General features: G+C 41.0%; 1 protein-coding gene across 23 annotated transcripts in view; it reads left to right on the forward strand.

The window, feature by feature from the left end:
* Nucleotides 1–22,447, forward strand: part of SVIL (supervillin) — a 142,881-nt gene that overhangs the window by 42,953 nt on the left and 77,481 nt on the right. The window contains exon 1 of one of the 23 annotated variants that reach the window (XM_069777992.1): nucleotides 333–421. The exons of 21 other annotated variants lie outside the window; for them this stretch is intronic. Coding sequence is in view for 1 of the 2 variants with exons in the window: in XM_069777946.1 (XP_069634047.1) it covers nucleotides 22,315–22,351 (37 nt within the window). In the remaining variant the exon portion in view is untranslated. Of the gene's footprint in view, nucleotides 1–332; nucleotides 422–22,172; nucleotides 22,352–22,447 lie in introns of those variants that run through there. One more of the 23 variants, XM_069777946.1, reaches the window with a different exon arrangement.

Below are 22,447 nucleotides of genomic sequence, written 5' to 3' on the forward strand. Positions count from 1 at the left end.
CCAATGTTGTTTTGTCTTGATTGCATTGCTAAATTACATTCTTGGCAAAAACTTCCAATGGGAAGAAGGATTTCAGATTTCTAGGAGCTTTATTCAGAAGGACTATAGCTTTGTACTTGGCATTTCTTTGCTAAATTCCTTATATTTGGTAGTTTATATGGGATAAAGGTAGAGGGGACAGACAAGCAGTTTTAGTCTAGCTGTGCCATTTTTACTTTTTATACAGAGAAGAGAGATTACGCTATATCTGTACACAGAGCTCCCCAAAACTATTTAGTTGAGGAAAAGTGAAATGGCAGTATGCATTTCTTCTTCACAGCAAGTCAAGGTAGACTTGGAGATGGTGGATTTGAGCCATTTGTGACCAAGACATTTCAAGACGAGTCGGAGGAGTCTTTTGCCAGTTTTCTGTGTGGAAAGGGTATGTGCATTATCCTGCATGCATTGTAACACATGATGAGCCAAGGTTTCTCTCGTTAGATTTATGTTGATGAAGTGGTATGAAAGCTTTTTATAGTCTCAATATATTTGTTTATGCAAAACATTATTAAGAAGGTATAGAATTTGTGGCTTCTGTGTTTGGTTTTTTAAATGCAACATTGTGATTTTCCTTGCTTAGAACATGTTCCCAAGACCAGCTCTTGTCTATGAAGCCTTTCCTATAATGAACATAGGTGAAAATTGCACCAGCTTATTTATTTTAAATTACCATTTTTGGAGTTCACGTTTGTTCCCCAATGTGTTGTCTCTTGTGCATGGCAATTTCACTACAATTTTAAAGAGGCAAAAGGTCTGGAATAGTTTGCAGTAACAGAATGGCTGAGTTTGTTCACTTCACAGAGGCACCGCAGTTCACAGTGTGTTTTCTTGCTGAATGCATAGGCTTCTGTTTCTCCATGGAGAAACCTCCATCTGGTGTAACGGAGGGGAATAGTATGCTCTCGAAGCAGGGGGCAAAATACTCTCCACTTATTAATTCTCTGGTTTTGCTACTTTCCCAACTAGGCAGTTTAGAGTTAACAGGCAGATTGGAAGGTCATGATTTTTAATGAGCAAAACATGTCCTAGTTGGAATCTGCCTTAAGCAGATAAGAATGCATTGGGTAACTGGTGGTAAAAATGCTTCTGATGTCATTTACTCACGTGGTGGTGTGTTGAAGGGAGTCTTTCAGTAGACAGGGTAGAGCAACTATGCATTAAGTCTTTGCTGGTTTTTTGGATTTAGTTGATGGGATGGTCTCTCTTTGCTCTAATGATGCCAGTTTTCAGAGTTGAAAAAAAAAATAAAATCTGTAAAGTAAGACTTCAAAGACCCAGATTAAAATAATTCAGATTTCTGGGGCTGTCTCTTTTCAAGTATACAAAATAGCATTATGATGAACTTGGACATGAAGCATCATATGTCATAATAACTAAGGCCAGGTACATTGCTAAAACAACTTAAGGCTCCATCAGACTGTTACACAGGAAGTGTGTAATTTCCCGACAGAACTGAGCCGTTTGAAAGCTGCCATGCTGTTACTAGTGGTCTGTCACAAAGAAACTGGATTCAGGTGTTGGCTGAGAGATTGCATGCCAAAGTACTGTGAGAAGTTAATAATACTTCCATGGATTTAATGACTGCCAAATGTGCTCCTCATGGCTTATACCTGTAAAACTCTTGGCAGTCAGCAAAGATCTACAGGATTTCATTCTTGTTCCATCATATCAGCCTTAGATTTAGACAAAATTACTGTCTATTCTCTAAAATAAAGCTAGCACTGTCTCCTATTAGCTCGCTGAAGAAGGAGGGAGGAGTGTGGATTAATGTTTCAAAACAGTTGCACCAAATGATCTAGGGAATATGCAAGTCATATGTGCTTCACATGTGACTTTTTCAATCTTGCCCTTTCTGACAAGAAGTCTATTTTAGCCTCAGAGACAGCTAGAATAACTCTTTAACTCTTAGAATATAATTGCCCCATCTGTTTATATTAGAGTGAAAAATGGACAGTATTTCAATGTCGTTTTCCATTAAGTGCCAACTGGCCCCGAAAACAAGGTGAGATCCTACTGGAAGCAAAGTTTCAGGCAGCTGTTGTCACTCCAGTGGTTACTAGGGGTTGGTAATGCTAACCCTGTAGCCACAAGTTAGCTCTGGGAGTTAAGAGACCTCAGTTCACTTGGCTTTGGTGTCAGTCATTGTAACACCTGCCTGCCTTCAGTTTCCAATAGAAAACAATAAAAAACCCTTGCCTTATTGGTTAACGCAGGCAACTGGAGCTGAACAACTGAGGCGGTTGTTGCTCCAGCAGCATTGGATTTCACTTTTTCTTCCTCGTCATTGTGAAGACAAGTAGCTATTTTTTGCAGTGAGTAAAGCTAACCTTGCATGGTGTATTTCTTACTGTAGTCAAACCATCCAGAGCATGTAACTCATTTGAAAGAAACAGCCTCAAGGATTCAGTGGTGGTAATTCTAAGCAACATGATAAACTCTTGAAGTTGAGGGAAATAAAGCTTACTCCATGCCTTAAAAACCCTAACTAGAGTTAGTTTATACTAAAACTACTTCAAACAAAAACATATGCTGACTCCCTGAGTTGCACTCAGTGAAACCTGGGTGAATTGTACAAGCTGACTTTGAAAACATAGCTCACCTCCCATCCTTTCATTCTGATCAGATAGTAAGGGTCATCTTTGCAAGCAAGGAATCTTTATGTTCATAGCTGGAGGTTGTGTTTCTGAATGGGAAACTTAATTTTCTAACTGTAAAATGAACTCAAGTCTTCAAAGGCTGCATTACGGTTACAGGTTTAAATACCAAATTCTTAGGTTGAGGTTTCTCATATTTTCTTACTTCCATTTCTTACTAATTTATCAGTGGGGAAACATTAGTAGAAAAAACCTATACCTTGTAAAATAGCACAGAATACATTTTGGTTATAGAGATCTACGTACTAAAATATTCTGGTATCAGTACACAGATATCTAAAGGTATACTACAAATGCGATTGTGGTAGATGCAATTTTGATATTGTCAAAATGCATTTGGCATTTTATACATGCAAATGTTGGATGTTTTAACAATTGCTTTGTTAGTATTTGGGGCGGGGTGAGTCTTACCACTCAGCCATTTAAAACTGAACTGAGCAATTAACACAAAAATGTTCCTGTACCTCTACAAAAAATCAAGACCATTGCTCTTTCAGTGAACCTTAACCAACTGTACTGAGAATGAAGAAAACCATTAGAAGTTTTTTTTGTGGTCAGTTTTGCTTGTATAGTAATCATCTAGAATTGTGCTTCAACTGGTTATAGTTATTATGTACCCAAAACACTAGTGAATCAGAACACTTCTGGAAGAAATGTGTTGTTTGCAAAAATTGTTCACACACGAAATACAAACAACTTTGATATTTTTTTTCCTTGTTGAAATTCCTAGAAAGGATAAGGGTCTTTTGGCTTATTCAGAGTAAGAAAGACTAACTGAGCTAACCATTGGCATGTAGGAATCTACACCAAGTCTTCATCTAGCTACTGATTGCTGTGTGTATTTGAAGAGTGACCTGTCCAGCTGGAGATCTCACAGAGGTGGAAATGGGGTATTTAAGTTGTCGAAAACTTGGTTAGGTTAGGTTCTGTGAAAGATTAGCAAATAATCGGTTGTCTTGAATTATCTCAGAGCTCAAAAGAAGTGACTGAATGTTCATATGCTCACACGTAGCATATTGTGCCAGATAAGAGAGATAAGTGTTCAGCTCAGAGGAACCCTGGTAACTTAAAGAGTTGTTGAAAAGAGAAGTTTAAAAAGCTCCCATCATACATGCATATAGTTGGCATTTCTCTTCTGACCAGGAGGCCTTTTCTGATCAGTCATTAGATGAAGTCACAGCCCTTTATGTGTAAGGGTTCTGTTTAGGTGGGCACAGGAAAAATTATCCATCCTGGCAGTTACTCAGAGCCATAAAGGCTTAGTTTTTCCAGTGTTAATCATGTTTCTGGCTATTTGGATTATGTGTATTTGCTGCCTATAAGGATTCATAATGGTTGAGTCAAAGGAGAAAGCATAGCATCAACATACTTCAGTTCAACACTTTATTCTCTGAGCTAGTAATGTGTGTCAGACATATTAACTAGGAGGATTTATAGCAATTACTAATTGCAGAGGAACATAACATCATTTATAAAACTTTGTGTTCTTCATAGCTGCCCTGCCTTAAACAAGGGAGGTCAAGAGCAGCCTTGCTGTTCGCTTGCTTGTAGGCTGGTGTTTAGGGCTGTCTTGAAGGGGGTTCAGGTTTTGGGCTGGTGAGTTTCAAATTTAGGTCTCCCCATTTCTTTTGGAAACACCTAGGCAATTTGGACACCATTTGATGAGGCCAGTCACATTCTTTCCTACTGTTGTCAGGGATGATGGTTGTTGTCCACCTATGTTAGACACTCTAGCACACAGACTGGATCTTGTTCCTGCAGATGTTTAAGGTTCAGGATACCAAGTTCTTCTGACTGCTTTAGGCAGCTGGTGGTTTGGATTGGCAGATGGGAATAGTGGAAGTGGCAACCTTGCTTTAAAATACCAGTTTAGGAATCCTTCTTGCTCACCCTCCCATTCCCAGTTTGCTCCTGAACCACTCTCTCCATGTGTGTCAGTTGGCTACATGGCCACACAGATCAGGGAACTACTCTGAGAACTTTCTTCCTCTTCCTCTCTAGCCCTGTGGGTTCTCCAGTACTGCTCACCATGGCTATGCCAGTGCAAGTGCTGATTTAGTGGGGGTGGGAGGAGTCGGGGTTTGAAACGAGCTGCTTGATGAGGAAGTGAGAATGAAGGACAAGTGAGTAGGGAACACTGTTGGCTTTGGTTGAATGGCAGAAGGGACAAAAACTGGGGGCCCTATGAGCTGTGAGGTACTTCAATGCTTTGCATTGCTTTCACCACATCAGGTGGAATGTCAGCATTTAAATGTTTGCATCTCGAGGTCTGTCATACTGTGTTCCTGACAGCCTCGGTTTGCTTGATTTAGATGCTTAAACAAACCATGGTAAAGGCAAGTAGGACAATGTGTTGTGCAAGTGTTGTGCTAATATTCTTATGCCAAAGAGAACTTCTCTCTTAAGACACCATGTTGATTTTGGACCAAGCCTACTGCTGTTTCTTCTAGCCTAGTGTTAAAATTGCCCAATTATCTACTTGCCTCTGTGCCATGCTTCTGAAAGTGTCATAGGGACTTAAGTATGAATAGTCTTCTACTTAAAATTAGTTCTGCACCTTTCATTTGAGATGTAAGGAAACTTTTGTCTTAAATTACAAAGGCTTACATACTGCCTGTGCTAGGATGTTTGGACTGAAGTAAAAATAGGTGTAAGCAAAGCTAGGGCATAATTTTGAAGTGCAGCTATGAAAGACTTATGTCTGATATCACAGGAGCTTTACAGCTTGATTGAAGCCAGCACACAAGTAGCTAGTTTATATTGAAATATTAAACAGATGAGTATTTCTGAATTAAACCTAGGGCAAGTAATTGAGTAGCCTTTTATGAGTGACTTGTAATTGCCTGTGATGATGTGAGACTGAATGCAGACTATGAAATTTCATGACAACAACTCTGTGGAAGTAATTGTCAGGAAAAAAGTGACTCCACGCGCAATCCTCTTGGCAAACACTTAAGATAAATCAAGAACTATTAGGTTTAGTTGCCCTGGCTTGTCTTCCTGGCATCGCAAGCAGCCTTCCACAGCAACTTGCTCCCTCTCCAAGACTTCAGAGGGACAGAGGGAGAGAGGAGTGAAAGCAGGAGTTGAGAGAGATCGAGGATTAGGGACCAGGCTTTGAGACTGAAACCTCGAGCTGGTTTAAAGAAGAACCAAGGGAAGTACTTAGAGAAGAGGAGCTCTCTCATGCTTTTGTTTTTACTGTCTTGATTGGATAAATGGACTAGTTTAAACAGGATCTTTGGGTCACCTCTCTGCTGAGAGCAGACAGTGTTGATATGCTGGGATAATAGTCTAAGATTTAATCTGAGTATTGCATCATGGGATTACACCCTAGGAGGTGTAAATAACTAGTCCTCAACATGACTTCACTTACATGCCATGTACCCTGACAATGCCTTGTTCTGTATTTTGGGATATTTTGCTCCTTATTTGTATCTTTGATTCAGTGGCTGTGAAATGCAACCTGCTGCTCCTCTGCAGAATGTAACAAATGCTTTGGGTTGAAATCAACTCTTGACTGATTAACACTAATATATTGCTTCTTTCTTGCAGCATGTGACAATTATTTGAATTACTAAGTAGTTTTCTGGTGTTTGCATGCCTTCCACAAACCTGTATTTTTGTTTCCCCTATTAGGAAGGGAGCAAAACTTAAGACCTACTGTTGCATATTCCAAGATTTTTAGGCTGAAACCTAACCATGAAAGCTGATGCAGCTGCAATGCATCCTTCTGCCTGCAAAGGGATGCTTTACTGAAGCTCCTGCTGGGCAGACATGTATGAATCTTCCTGACACAGAGGAGTAATTTTGTCAGTTCACTGGGTGTTGAGTGTATTCAGTAGAGTCCAGTAAAAAACAATGTAGTTGGTGGTACTGTTCCCATGGCCATCAAGCTGTACTCCCTATGGGTGGTCTAGCAAGGCAGACAAGCTCTAAACATTTGGAAATATTTACATAATTCAGGACCCTGATCCTGGCCAACATGGCTGTATATCCTATGAGAGTATCGGCTGCCAAAAAAAAATTGGGCATTCAGCTTTACCCAGCTGATCATGTTTTCCCTTGTAGCGAAAAGTCTTTCCTGCAACCACCTGCCAAGTGTTGTAGCTGTTTAGCTTTAGGGGTTGACAGCTACCCAAACCTGGTTTTGTTGCAGGCTAGAGGTTTAGCTTGCAAGTCACTAAAAATAAATAAATAAAAGTGGGGGGGCAGGGGAAGTAGGTAGAGTAAGTAAAGTTTTGCAGGGCAGACTTGGTTTAGGTTTTTTTCCTCTCCTTTTGGAGCTCTTAGAAAAGCAAAAATCGAGCTTTTAGCTCAGGTGTTCTTGAACTAAAGTATTTTAACCTTCTGTTGTTTTTTTTTTAAATAATAACAATAACAAAACCCCCATTCTGCTTCTAAAGGAAATCTCTTATAAGTGAAAGGTCTCCCTTCCCCCTCCACCACAAAGGACCTATCCCTGTTAGGGCAAACAGGCAGCTTGTTACTTTGACAGTAGTTCTTTGTGTTCTGAAGACATAGCATAAATTATTCCTTCCCCTCCCCAAAGAAGGCTGGGAAAGAAAAAACAAGGCCAAATAGCCTGGTTTCTTTACAGAAGCAAACCAGAAATACTGTAATTCAACCACAGTGATGCTGTGGTTGCTGTACCCTGACCAGTGTCCAGGACTGCCTGTAGTGCAAAGCTTTTCACCAGGTTTTGGTAAGAATTTACAATTCTATTCCCAAACGCCAGTCTCTGGCCAAAGCTGTGGCTTGGGAGCTAGAGGAAACATCAAGTGAAAAATTGCAAGTGATGATGTTCTGTGATGCCATTTTATTTGGGATACTTCAAACTTTCTGGACTGGCCAATAGGCCATTGTATCAGTCACAATTTTAGCCTTTCCCTTTTTAAAACAGGATCATGATTACATCTTTCAGGACTTCTGACCTTTCTTCTTCACTCTCTGAGTTGCTGGTCCCTAATATTTCCCCTACCTTTCCCTTTAAGGATTATACCCTTTTTTATTGCTTAAGTTATTCTTTATCTGCATATCCCCCCCCCCCCGCCCTGCCTTTTCTCATGCTAACTTTGAGTAGTCTACAGGTTCCATTTGGAGACACCTTTAAATATTGTGTTTGCGAAATGGTACTGTTGGAAATGACTGTTCCAAATGGAGAGCTTTTCATTGCTGTGTAAATATTTGGAGCAGAAACAGAAAGCAGAAACTTTGAACGCTCATTTACGGCAGATCAAAACTCTTACCATGTTTGTTCTGAAGTAGTGGTGGTGAGGGTAAAATAACATAATTGCATCAATTGTTCTAAGGTAAGGTTTGAGGATGCCTTCAGAAAGATCTATTTAGATTCATTGTGTTAGGAAATGACAAAAGTAGTTCTGAGCTTTCTTGAGCTGCCTCTCTGCTGACAAAAGAGAAGCATAGCCAAGGAATAGATAAGAGAAATGACAAATACTATTTGGCTTTCTAGTTTTGCTTTCCAGTTTGCATGGATGTTAGGAGAAAGCTTCTAAATAATTGGCTAAGAATACACCTGGCTTAATACATTTAATGTAGCCTTAAATTTCATATGCCTTACAAACTGTGCTCTAAATATTTTTTGCCTGATTCAGGTTCATAAGAGCTTTCAATCTACCTGGACTATGAACTTCTATTGAGCTCTCCTTTCAGAACTGGAGGTGCTTTACATCTGGGGACTGTTGGTCACGTGTCTGTGAAATACAGTAATGTCCAAGCCAGTGGTTTAAAGCTACAGCACTGTCACAGTTCTGAAAAAAATGAACAACTATCAAACAAATTATACGTTTTGGTGCAGAAGAACTGTTTATGCCTCTTGGTAATGGAATAATGTGTCACAAACTTTATTTAGCTGTTGCAGTGTGCCAGTTTCGTCTGACTTTGTAGCACTTGCTGAAGCAAGCTGACTGCATGGAATAGTTATCTGTACGCATCTCATAAACCCTTTGTGGTTTGGGCGACTGTTCTCTCACATAGGAGCTGCCTTTGAAGAGCTGGTTGTCGCGTGCTTAGCTTGTAATTGCAGTGGCATGTAGGAGAAGAGAAACAGGAGGAGATAAGGGAGAAACAGGTTTTATAGCCTAGAACCGATGAAGCCTGTGAAGAAGCATCACGTCCAGTGGAGGGATTAATAGACATCCTTAGGAGTAGCACTCACATGTCTGCTGTGTCTATTAGTCTCTATGAGACAACCTAGATGGTTGGACCAACTGCAGGCTTGATGCACTTTCTGACAGCATAAAATTGGCTTGTAATAAATATGCTAAGGAAGCAGCAGGAATAATGAAACCTATTTGGGAACTGACATGCCATTGGGTTTTCATAAATCCCTGGAAGTATAATGCTGGCAAATGAATATTCATAAACCAGGCTATTAAAATTTTAAGAGAACCTTGAGGGGGTGATGATGTCAGACTCCAGAGTTAATTATAGAGATGGTAAAATTCTTGGCTAACTAGGCTGAACATGCTCTCACAATAGTTTTTACACAATACAATGATCAGAGCAAGCCACAGTGTTGGATGTATGTTCTGAATCTCTTAATATATTCCCTGAACTGAAAGTCTAGTGTAGAGAAAAGGAAATATTTACATCCAGCTACTGTGGAAATAAATCAGCTTCAAGTAGTTGAGTTGCTGATCATTTCTTTTGTGCTTATTTTTGTTACTGAATTGGTCACAATTTCTGGCTTGCATGCTTGCTATAAAGTGCCCTGCTGGGCAGGGAAGCATGTGGTGGCTCTCTTGAAAATTTCCAGTTGTTAAATGCAATCTGTAGCATTCACTGAACTTATTACTGGGGATACTAATACTACAGTAACTTTACTTACTCAAGGTAGCAATCAGTTTTAAGGATTGTTGCTTTGATTTCTTTGTTTTAATTCCTCTCAAAATTCCTCCTTGTTCTATTCCTCTCAAAAGAGATTTCTGATTTCTGTTTTGTAGTATTTTATAATGCTTTCAGAATTCCTGAGGGGTTAGAGAGAGCTACAGAGGTCACAGTTCTAGTCCCACTTGGCAGAAACTAGTTGAAAAATCTCTAACTTTTGTTAGTGGTCAGTGTACTCATATTTTTCCTATTGAATTTTTTCCACAATATTGACTGAAACTTCAGAAGAAATGCCAAGGCAAATCCCTCATATGTGGCCTTGTAGTGGTACGATGGGCAAAAAAGCTGAACAGGATTCTAGCTACCCTGGAATCAAGGTAGTTAAAGTCCTAAATTTTAGGACCTTACTGAAATTAATGTTACTGTTCCACTTCTAATAATACATACTTCCTTTCTTAAATAGAAAGGGTGAAAAGGAAGAACATGTTAATGTGTTTCTTGAATCAAGATCTGTAACACAGGACCCTTTTGAAAGCACAACCTGTAAGAGCAAGAGGAACAAAATACTACTTGGAATTTTTTTTACATGTGGTGTAAGGTTAAAATCTAAACCCAACCAAACTAGTCATTTGTTTTGGTCAAGGAACCGGAACAGATGATCACCCCCTTCGTTTTGCCAAAGCAAGGAACAGTAAACACTATAAACATAGATGAAGACGAAGCAGTTCTTAATCCTAGCAAAAATCCTGAAAGCAACTCCAAATCTCAAAACATGCTAAATAGGATTCTGAAGGTTTGGGAGGATTTAGAAAATCGTTCCAACTTGTTTTGAAATTGAAATCTTTCTTGTTAAGAGGCAACTCTTCAGCAGTCAGTCTAACAGAGATGCTATATGGCCATAAAAACGCAAAAAGTCTTAAATTTTGAAATACACTTTATCAGATATAATGCTTCCAAGAGCTCTCACCAGCTGGGGGAGCACAACAGGAAATTGCTAATGTCTAGTGAGATGTACTGCAATTTTGAAAGAAGGAAAATCACTTATTAACCTCGGCTTTCAGCAGCCCTTATTGTAGGGTGACTAAAGAGGCAGTGTCTGCTTTTGGGTGTAAAATACCAGCTGCCTTTTTGACTGAGGCCTTCGGGGTCCTCTGAGAGGAAAGCATATTTATCACTTACCTAATCTTGCAGTTTGCATGATTAAGTAAGCATGAATTCTTCCACATTTATTGCTCGGTCTTGATTCCTTTTACTACAAAGGGACTTGTGCCACAAAAACTGTCTTTCCCCCACCCACCTCTTCTCACTTTAAGCTTACCAAAGATGCTTTAACTGTGGCCTCTCTACATGAGATCAGGCAGGGAAAATAAAAACATACATTTGCAAGATGTGTTTCATGATGGAAAACAAAGCTCGAGACTGTTCTGGATGAGAGCATTTTGAATGTAATTCGCAGGCAGGCAAAGTTGTGTTGATTGTGTCTGTGCAGGAGACAGCAAGGCTACTTGCCACGGAGGAGGAACTGAATGGATGCCAAACCTTCATCACAAGTCTGTCCTCTGGGAAGAAGAGCCTTGTTTGTTTGCAGTCGAGGCTTTTCCTTAGCAAATTAGTTTTCAGTAGGTATTTCCACTTCTTTCCCCCATAGTTGCCTCATTGTTATGTTGCTATTGTAATTGGTTTTCTTGTCTAAATTGATCAGACTTTCTAGATTGGGCATCTGCATGAAAATGCAGATGCAGACCATGTCTAGTTCAAGAGATTCTGAGTACTCTCCCAAGGTGAGCAGTATCCACAGGCCTAAGGACTGATAAATCAACCATCCATCAAAGGAGGGATGCAAATGGGTTCTGTTATCAAAGCCAGGCATTTCCATGAACACTGTGGTCTAGAAAGGTTGGAAATGAGACTGGCTTGGTGGTGATAGTCCACCCAGCATCAGTGCTAGGCATCTGCAATGAAGTGGACATTTTTTTTCCTCAGCTCAACAGCACTGAGCCAGTGTTCTAGGAGGAAAATAGGGGATAATCCAAGCTAAAGATTGTGCAGAATGTGAACTTGCAATTTATGGATGGAATTATGGAGGAAGATTGAAGGACCTTTAAAGTACCTTTAAATGGATACCTCCCCTTTATGTTTTGCTTTAATGCCTTGTTGTATGGTTCCTGTATCTGACCTTGGCAATATCTGAGAGGAAGAAGATGGAGAAGAAAACCTGAAGGGAACTTGATCGAGTCTTTTTTTCCAAAGAAAAAAAGAAAAAAGAAAAATTGCTGAAGATATGGTAGCTTTCCTAGCTGGGAGTATTTCTTCACGTGAGAGAAGGCAGGGTGGAGATAGGAAATGCAAACAGATCGTGATGTTGCACTTGATGTCGGGTTATAACTTCAAATTCCTGGGGTCTCATCTTCTTACTTGGTCTCCTGCCGCTAGTGATCCTAAGACTCCTGGGAGATAAGAGTATCAGGAAGATGGCTGGCCTCAAGTTTTAGTTCCATTTATTTTTGTCAAAGTGGGCTGGTCAGCAGCTGTGTAACAATAGCCTCTTCTCCCTGTCTGTGGGAAGAAGGGGGATGTGATCTCAAGGAACCATCTTGCAGGTATTGCAGTGAACAGACGAGCGCTAATGCCAATGTGTGAGCTGTGTCTTATTCCTGCGTTTTGGTACATTGATGGTGCCCACTTTGAAGGTGTATGTCCAGTCATTTGTCAGTACTTCAGTTAGCTTCCCACCGCCCTCTCATTCATAACCAGTGCTGCCTGTGTGTTTCAGATGACTGTGCCCTCTTATCCGGAGCCAGTCCTTGCTCTCAAGAGCAGCAATCCTGAAGTTAGCACTCTGATACAGGCAATAAGTGTCCCAAAGGGTATAGTTGTGTGAGCTTCAATCTTTTTTGCGGGATTGATATGGAGCTCTGGTCTCAGCCTAAAAGCAGAGCCTAGAATTCTCCTCTTTCCTTAAATGATTAAGAAGCAATTACAAAGGGGTTTTTTTGTTTGTTTGCTTTTTCAGACTCTAAACTCCACTTTTTTTTTTTTTTTTGTACAGGGACAGTTAGAGGAGCATATGGCTGTATTGATTGTGCAGAGCTGCCACTCATTTTGCCAAGATGTTGTTAGTTTGCATGTGGCCAGGCAGCATTTATGAAAAAGCCCTGCCCTGCCCTGCCTGCTCCTGCATTGTTTCCAAATAAAGGCATGTCTGAAAGCAGAGTTAAGCCTCCAACTGCCGGACCTTAAAAAAAAGGACCTTTTTACCCATGGATTGAAAAGAGGTGATTTGTCTGCAACAAACTGTTCCTTCCCCATCCCCCCTTCCCTTTCTCAAATTAAGTGAGAAAGTTGCTTTTAAATTTAAATCATGCAAGCTGGTTGTTTCACAGTCATGCTCTGTAGCAGACAGTTTAGGAACTTAACCATCAGCCCTGGAGTCACCTCAAACTTATTAAAATGTCCAATTGATATATTTTCTTTTACATTTAGAGCAGTTTAAACAGAAAATGCTCCTGTTCCTGGAAGGCATTTAATAAGTGAGCCTTTCCTTGCATATAAACTCTCATCTGTGTGATGTGGAGAAGTTGAACGGCTACCTTTGTAACGCAAGGTGGTAGTTTGGGTGACTTTGTTTTTTATTATTTCTTAAGTCAGAAGTACTCTTTATCAGGGTTTAATACAAGTTTGAAGTGACATAATGATGTTTTGCTGTGTATGATCTAAGGACATAGCTAACATGAGGTTGTTAGGAAGAGGTAATTTATTAGACCAGCTGGTATGGGGGGAAAAAATGAGACAAGCTTGCAGGCACACTAGCACTTCATCAGGTCTGAAATAGAAGCAGCAGATTTCAAGGTTAAACAGAAGTTATGAAAAACTACTCAGTTTAATCAGACATGTGCTGAACTGTCAAAGAAGAGCTTGCTGGTATGATATTCCTAAAGTGGAGGGGGGAAGGTGAGAAGATAATTGTTTTACTGGGGAAAGAAATAAGGAGTTTACAGCCTGTTAGACTGGGGAGGCTATAAAACCAGTACCTGGTGGGCCACTGGCTGTTCTCGCTATCTAGGGGAATTAGGAAATTTTAATTCTTTGTCTTCTTTTTGGAAGGTTTTATTTTTGTAGGGTTGGTTTGGGGGTTTTTTTGAAAATCAAGACTGCAAGATCAGTCATTTGTAGACAAATAGAGTCGGGTTTATATAAAGGAACTTTAACAGGCAAATCTAGTTTCAGGCATTCTTTGTCAACTGGTTTCTGTCCTTAGCCTACACTGCCAACTTAAGAAGTTACCTAGTAGTCAATTCATAGTTGTAAAGGTAATGGCAGGAAGAAAAAAACACCTCTATTGTTTATTCTTTTTTTTTTAAAAAGTCCAAAGTATTTACTTCCAAAATCAGATCAAATCTATTCTAACAAGAAGCCCTGAATGCTAGTGGTTTTTTTAATCTATCATTTCCCTCAAGCAGAAACAAAGCCCAGAGTTAAAATATTAAAAAACAATTTCAAGGCTTTGCAGAACAACAGATGCTTCACTTGTGCTAATAGTCTTGGCTATGTGCTGTTTTTAAACTTTGAATTAGGATGTTTTATCAAGGTGGTTGTTTGAATACACATCTGATCATGCACCATCAACGTACATTGGACTGTACACTGTAGAGAGCAGAGGAAAACCATTTGGTGCTCTTTTCCTAAAGCTTTTCACTATTTTTCTGTTGTGCTGTATCCTACGTTGGTTAATATTATAGTTAAAGCAATGTCAGATTAAACATATTAAAGTAGAAGTCATTATCTTCTAACTTGCTCCTCTGACTTAGTTCTTTTTAATGGGCTCTCGTACAAATGCCCTCTAAATTAACCTCTGTATATATTACCAGTTGCTTTTAAAGTTATGGTATCTGGCTTTATCATGCAAAACTGACTTTCAATATCAATTATAATGCTACAAACGATTGATGCTGTTTGAGTGGTGTTGAGAGTCCCAGGAACCAGCCTGGTCTTTTTTCTGAGCCCCGCTGCTGTATGTTAAGAGGGCAGAGCTGTTTACTCAGCTGTGTCCTGTTAGTACCGCAGGGGCTGGATAGGTAACCCTTGCATTTAACCCAAGTTCTGGGTAGGTGGAGGAGGTCAGAAAAGCTTAATCTAATTTAGATAAATTACTTGCCAGGAAAGGGATGTAGCTGTGCTAGTGTTTGTCTTTCTCTGCTAGAAGACAGCTTCCTCCAACCTGCTGAACCAACAATTTGAAAAAAGTTGTCATGTATTGGGAACAGTTTAACAGCATGTAGGATGTATTGAGGGAGAGACTGCTGCATCTTCTATGATCCTTGATGTTATAGGATATGGTATATCTGTGTCTTGGCTTCCTAGAAGGCAGTTTTACAGAAACTTTCAAAGATTAAGGTATGTTAAAATATCCCTTTCATATGGTGCTTCAGTTACATAAGTCTTTGGTCACATGGCTAGCATTAGAGCCAAGGTTTTTGTGTTTTGCTCTCGAGATTTTCAAGAAATTATGTGTAATTAGTCGTGAATGCCCTCCACCACTACCACTTTAGTAGTAGTACCACTGCTTTAGTAACCTGTCTTAGGCTCTCAGGATATTTCCTGAAAACCTAAGCTGGACCCCAACTCACCCTAAGACTAGTCTTGAGGCATTAGATGGCTTGAGTATGGCTTCTGTGTAGCAAGTTCACAGGGAATCTAATATTAGAAGCTAAAGCTAATATATTGTTTTAATATTTGATGAAAAAGGAGTAGCAGCACTAGGCATTGAAATAATTTTTGATGTGGAAGTTACAGAAAAAGTGTAATCTAACTGGAGCTTAATGGAGTGTGGTGGCTTGGTTCCAACAGATGTGGGCTTTGTTTGTATATTGGCTGCACATTGTATAAGTAGCTTTTATTTGTGGCAGAGGTAGCCAGTGTGTTTTATAAAGTTGGAATAAGAGTATTTATAGGACTCCGTCCTGATGCATTAATACTACCAGTGCTTGGAAAGAAAGAGAATAAACTGGCATAACACTTGATGGGATTAAAAATGGGGAAGAGAAAAAAAGGTATTTGTAGCAATTCCAGTAGATGGAGATGTGTATAACTATGTATTATTCTGATGTAATGGGACCCAAAATCTGTTCCAAGTTCTTCTTACCATCTTATTCTCCAAACCCTATCTCTTAGTAAGGGTAACTGAAAGGAAGTCAAAGTCCTGCTGCAGTCTGTAAATTTGAAAACTGAAGTATCCTGTATGGAGCCCACACTCGTTTATTTTCTTCACAATCGAAGATATGAAGGGGGGGGGGGGGGAAATGTCTATGAACAGGAGCAGTTAAACCTTTAGATAAGGAAATAGAAATAAAATATAAGCTTTATTCTTCTGGAGGGGGGGGATAAATTTGTTACAGTATTTAACAATGTATGTTACTGGATGTTCTGTTAAGATATTTGCCACAAAGTAGCAAAGGTGGAACACCCTCAGTGACATGCTTCACCCATTAGAAAAAAAGCACTGCAACTAACTGTTTATCACTAACACAGAGAAACAACTGCTTGACTTTTAAAGTAAAACAAGGCAGTGGTCTATACTGATGTAGATTTCTGGCATTCCTGGTGCTGATTCACCGTGGCATCCCTTAGCCCCCTCCTTTCTCTTACCTGCCTTTCTACGTTTGGAAGTCATTTTTCAAGGTTTCATTTTTTCACTTACCATGTTGCCAGCCTTCTGCTTTTCTTTGCTTCCCGATTACAGGACAAAAAGATTAGGACAGTGAATAAGACTCTTTCAATCAAGAGTTGTGTGTTTATTCTAACAGAAAATTTTCTTATAGTCAATAGATGAAAAAAATCTTTAAAAAACCCCACAACCAACCAAACTTTTTTTTCTGTGAACCCTTTGTAAAATCCTGTTTCTATGCAGATGGTTTTTACACACGCTCAGGCCCTTGAAATATCAGAAACTGGATGCTCTCACAGTGTTCCTTGTAATGACTTGCAAGAAATACAAATAATTCCTGGCAAACAAAAAGCAACTAGTTGAGAACTTACATATGCCAAACTGTTTAATAAAACACTTACACACACACCCTCCCTTGAGGGAAGAAAGTGATAATTTGACTATAAAAATGAAATTATACTTTCCAAGTGAAATCCCTATATAGTGTCTTCTCTAGGAGCAATCCGCTAGTTTTGTTCAGCCTTCATTAAATAGCATTCTAGTGTTCTGGATCTCCTTGGATAGGATTTTGTTATTTTACTGCATATTGTGAGCTAATGCAACTCCTGGACTTACTCCAGTCTGTGCTGTCTTGACATCTAGACTTTGGGTATAAGCTGCTGATTATGGTTTCAAACTTCCCAGGAAACGAAAATAGCGAGCTGAAGAGAATGCTGCAGCTTTTCACAGTGATCTCATGCATGGCCACATGCTGTCAGGATGTTTAAGTTTCTTGTACTGAGTTTTAATGCAGGCATACTTTCCATGGGAGTTTAAAATATTGCTGTAGTTTAACTTAAAGCTATTGGCAAGCAATACACTTACTTACAAGATAGTCTAAATGTCTTGAATTGTAGCCTTGACTGAGCTTTTTTCAGTTCACCTGACTATTTAAGAACTTGATTTTTTAAGTCAAAGTAAGATATGTGTATGCTGAAATGCAATACTAATTGTTAAATCATTTATTCAGAGAAGCTGCTAGATTACCTAGATCTTCTACTGCTTTATTTTATTCAGGTTTTCCATTAGCACTTGTAAAAATCAGGCCAGGTGTAGAAGGGCAGTGAGGAAGACAAGCATCTTGCTTGGACTTCAAAATCCTTTGTGTAGAGCATTGATGTAGAATTTAATAGTAAATGTGCAGTAGGGCTGGTGTGCCGAAATAAAGTTCCCAAATGGTGCCTGGAGGCTCCCTGCTGTAGGAAGAAGGGCTATTTTCATGCCATAAGAATACCTTTCTGCAGTCTCTGTGAGCAGGGCACTGTGTTGACAGTAAACAAAGTGCATTTCGGTGAATTTCTCATGTACCTGTCCCGTACATGCTCTGTTAAGGTGCTGAAGCTCATGTACAACTGCCATTTATTGCTTGGATCATGAACTGCGGGTCCAGCCTTAGCTGTGGCTGTGGGGCCTGTGAGGATGACGGGGCATTTTAACAAAGCTTCTCAGGGTCCATGCACCCCAAAATTCCCTAAGGCTTGTGACATCTCATTGCTCCTGAGAACTGCAAGCTCCTTGATTTGGAGAGTGTGGTGTGGGTGGTGAAGAGAAGTCTTGCTGCAGAACTTGCCCCATTTCCCTGATGGGTTTTGCTGCCCCTCCTGAGCTCTGTCCTGCAGCAGCTGAACACATTGCTGCCTCGCCTGAGCTAGCTGAGCATTTATTTAGCTCAGCACTAGACTGCAGTCACATGTGACGGGCCCCTAGTGACTGAGGATTTTGTAACATCACCTGGCACAGGCCTGTGTCCCACTGTGTCCTGCTGGCTAAAGAAGCATTGTACTGTGTGTGTCTGTGATTTTGATGATAATGCACCATTCCTTGTCAGTGTTTTTGCCTCACTTTTAGACAAATACCACTGTGGGTATATTTTCAAAACCTGAGTTGTAAGGCCTGCCTTGCAAGGACCTAGTCCAGCACCCTTTCTGTAACTGGTTGTTAGCGTATTACTATAATAACCAATGACCATCAAGACATCTAGGGAGTCCTTCATTCTTTCCAACTCTAATTTGTTCAAGCTGCCTGTCTTTTCTCTCTTTTAAGGGATGTCTCTTTTGTTCCCATTACACCTGCTCAGTGCCTCTCTTCAAACAGCACAGCATTCCTTTGATGCTATTCATGGGACAAACAAGTTGACTGATGAAGGGAATTTACCTGCAAATGAAAAGTGTCCAAGACTATCAGCATGCTTACACTATCACCCTCCAGTTGTCAGACTGCTCCATAGTGTGCTGCTGAAGTTAAGCTTTGTGTGCTCCAGGTTAGTTCAGCTCTCACGAATGCACATCCTTAGTTTCCTATGTACAGATCTCACCTAGTAAAGGGAAGAGTTAAGTATCAAGTCTGCTAGATTGGACAGCCCTTTACTGAAGCCTCCTGGAGAAGAAAAACAAAACCCTGCTCAAGAAAGTGGCCTGGTTGGGCAAGGGGTCAGACTGAAGTGGGTAAAGAGAGCCGCTGGGATGGGACTGGGTCTCTAATGGGAGAATCTGCAGCGGGAGCTGAAGAAGAGCCGGGGAGAAGTGCAAGTAGATTTGGAAACACTGAAGAATACAAGTGTGGTGGAATTACCCAGAGAATGGGGTACAGGTGGAGGAGGAAGGTGGAGGTATGCAGAAGGCAGCAGAAATAAAATCAGAGGAGAGGGATTGGCAAGGATGAGAGCTAGGAGACTAAAAGGAGTAGAGCTGGGAAAGGCAGTTTTAGTCTCAGGAAGATGGGTGAACTTTGGGGCAAGTACAGCTGAGCTCCTCCCATGTGGCAGTAAAAGCTGTGGTGTGGCAGAGCGCTCCTTCCCAGCCATCACACAGGCATCAAGGTTGCACCAGCCTTGGGGGCTGTCCTCTGGATGTTCCCAAGGTGGCTCAGGGAGACTGGACTATAACAAACCTCTGAGCTCCCCAAGCAACTGCCCTTGTTCTTTCATTTGTAGGCTGTTTTCTCTGCTCGCTACATTTCATTTGAACAAAGTCACGATATTTTGCTTTTGAGCTTGAACTGACCATCTGTACACCAAGGGGAGAGCACCTCCCCGTTACCTCACTGAAACCCCGTATGCCTTCCCACTGAATGTGTGCCTGCAGCACGCAATTGTTGGTTACGTGGTAGATGTGTTTCCTGTCGTGTGACTGAGGGCTGGGGTGGCAGTTGACTCGTTTAAGGTCACTGGGGGAGGCGGCCTGTTTGGGGGAGCGTGTGCGGAAAAAATTCTTTAGCCTTGATTTAAAGCAGAGGTCTTATGTGAGCCATTACTCTGTTCTTTCAGCATCACCTTTGATATGCATAGCTTTTGCTGAAATTACTTTTCTACCCTGTTCTTGAAGATTTGTGAGAACTTTACTCCTTAGCTCTGCACCAGTCAGGTATAACTGAGTACAATAATCGTGCTTTGTCCTGAGCAATGAAAAAGCCATGCTGCTTCGCGAGAGTGACTTCTCAACCACTTAGCTGTCCTTTTGCATTTAAGATATTCAGAATACCAATAAAAAAATGTTAATTCTTTTTTCTTTTTTTTTCCATCTTTAGCACAGTGGAGGAGATACTGCTGTATTTCTAAACTGTCCCAAAAATTCCTTCCTGAAGCCTGTCTTTTGGAATTCTTAATGTGTGTGAAAAAAAGATGGAAAATGGGAGTGTTAAAATGGAGAAAAGTCAGCTGTTACTTTACCTCCCATTTAAAATTAAAACTGCAAAAGCGTAAAAGAATTTGAAAGCATTTGCTAATGTGCAGTTACACAAACGATCCTAAATTAACTGGTGTCAAATAAGCAGTTGCCTGTGAGGGTGTCACAGTGTTTTTTGTGGATGTGCCTGAATTTATTGAGATTCTCCTTTTTAACCACGAGGACAACGTCTCCCCTGGTACTTTGAGTTTCTCAGTGTGTATTCTGAGAGACTAGAAACGAATGGGTGAACCCATTTCCTCTAGCAAGTAGTGCAAGCTGGAGAGGTTTTATCTCGTCCTAGCCTGGCTGTCTGTGAAGTGTGGCTGACTTCCATAGTTCAGAGCTATGCTGACTTCTAACTCTGTTAACAGGTCCAATGCACATGTGCCAGTCTGTCTCATTCCTAGTGTGTTGTTTAGTTTCCTACAGCATTCATTATTGATATTAGTCATAAGAGCATACTGTGCTGCTGATCTAAGCAAATTGGACACAAAGTGAGTTAGCTTATTTTAGGACTACTTGCGTGTAATCATGTCTGGCCCTTTTTTGAATGTGTGTGCCCCATTTCTTTGTATTAGTGAAGCATATATTGGGTGAGAATAGACTTAGCAGAAAATCAGCAGTTCTGAGCCAAGATCTGTGTATGCATCTGGGCACAGCTTCAGCCTAAAATGATAATGGCTAAGCTTACAAACTGTCAGCGTGATTTCCAGCTGTGTTTTTTAATATGCACTATTTAAAGAGTGAGTTGGCCATATATGCTATCGCTTTTAATTATAATAGTGTGAACCCCGGGTTCCTTGCAGGAACAGGCCATAACCATGGCAGTTTGGTTTCTTTCAGTGGGGTGATAATAATGGTTTAGGTTTTACTCCCTGCGTGTTAGAGATTTTTCTAGCTGTGAGAATAATTTGGTAAATGTATTGTTACATCTGGTGGTACTAGGTAGGTATTTAAGCCTTACAGACTTGTGTTGTTTTTCTAGTACTAAGGAACTGTGATATGGCATTTACAAAATGCAAGAACTAAAAGTTTCCAGGGTAATGGGTAGGATCCTCTGTTTGCTCTCTAGTGTCCTCCCATAGACCTGTGCTCGCTGTGCCCGTCACTGCTGACCAGGGACAGTCTCTGCCAGCCCTCCGGCAGCGCGCTTGCTGGGGGTGCTTCATTCAAGACAGCAAAGCGCTTAGAAAATTGGATGCCAGTTTTAGAAATATGATGGTACAAATAACATCTGAACTGTCCTGGTATTTTACTGTCCAGTGCCAGACATGGGGGGAATGAAGGACAGAAATGCACTGCCTGTACTGACCTGTAGGGAAAAAGCCACTCTGAACAGCCCCTTGGAGGGGGCTCATCGCAGGGCTGCAGGAGGAGGTGACCCGTGCTGCTCTCCTGTCTGCAGGCTCTAACCACAGAGCGGTATCGTAGCTTTCCTTGCAGACTCTGTGCTGGGAAAGAGGATAGGATGGTGTCCAAATCCAGCATCTTGAAATTACCTTGGGAGAGGTATAATGGAAAAACTAGTCTGAATCATAAGAGAGGCAGCGAGCAGCAGAAGCAGGGTTTTTTTGCCAGACAGCTATTTTGGGGAAAGTAAATCATTACTTTTGAGGCCATCTGTCTGAGTTGCAGTGAATCTCACCATAACTGATCAAGAGTGTTAAATAATTAAATAGTAGTGTTCAAATGAGTATCTGTACTTTGCTTTCATCTAGTTCACTTGGTTCTGGTGTTTGACAAGTACCTGTCTGCTGTCTTGGAGCTGTGAAGGTGGCTGTTTATACGCATGCTGCTGGCCTACTTTCAAGCAACTCATGCAGGGAGAAGCCTGATTATTTTTTCACTCTAGTGGTCCTAAAATGTACTGTGGTGAAAACTGTACCTGAACTTGCTGCGGTTTTCATGCTGCTTGTGGTAAAACTGAAGTATGTCTCCCTCAGCCGTGAGCTGTTGGCTGAGCTTAACCTCTCGCATAGGAGCAGCGAGAGCTCCTGACCAGCACTGATCTGCCGAGATAGATTCCCGTAGCTCTGCAAGCGCAGGGATGGCAGAGGGGTGGCACAGCTGTTGAGGACGACTGGCTGAGCCCCCTCCGCCTGCGCAAAGGGGTAGGTAGGCTCCGGCCGCTGCTGTGCTGCCGGCTTGCAAGGTAAACACTGGGTGACCTACAAGCCAGCCAGTCAACTTGCGCATGGCCTTATTAGGCAAGCTGCGGCGGTGGTGTCTGGGGACAGAATTTGCTGGATGATGGCGGAGAGCGTGCAGCCCAGAACAGATCCAGCCCAGACCCCGGGAGATACGACCCAGTACTGTGGCGCTGACAGCATGCTGCCAGGGAACTGCTGCTGTCTGAACCCAGCTGTCAGAGAGACTGAACTCTGCTTGGCAAATCTCAAGAATTATGCTAGAGACGGCTTTAAAAAATAAAATCCTTTTGTGTAAGTGTTAATAACTGTAGTTCTCTTTCCTGACATATTTTTCATGTGCTTGTTTATAACCTTAGGATGACAGTTCATGCTGTCATTCCATATACT

Source organism: Haliaeetus albicilla, chromosome 2 (assembly GCF_947461875.1).
Source record: "Haliaeetus albicilla chromosome 2, bHalAlb1.1, whole genome shotgun sequence".
NCBI classification, from domain to species: domain Eukaryota; kingdom Metazoa; phylum Chordata; class Aves; order Accipitriformes; family Accipitridae; genus Haliaeetus; species Haliaeetus albicilla.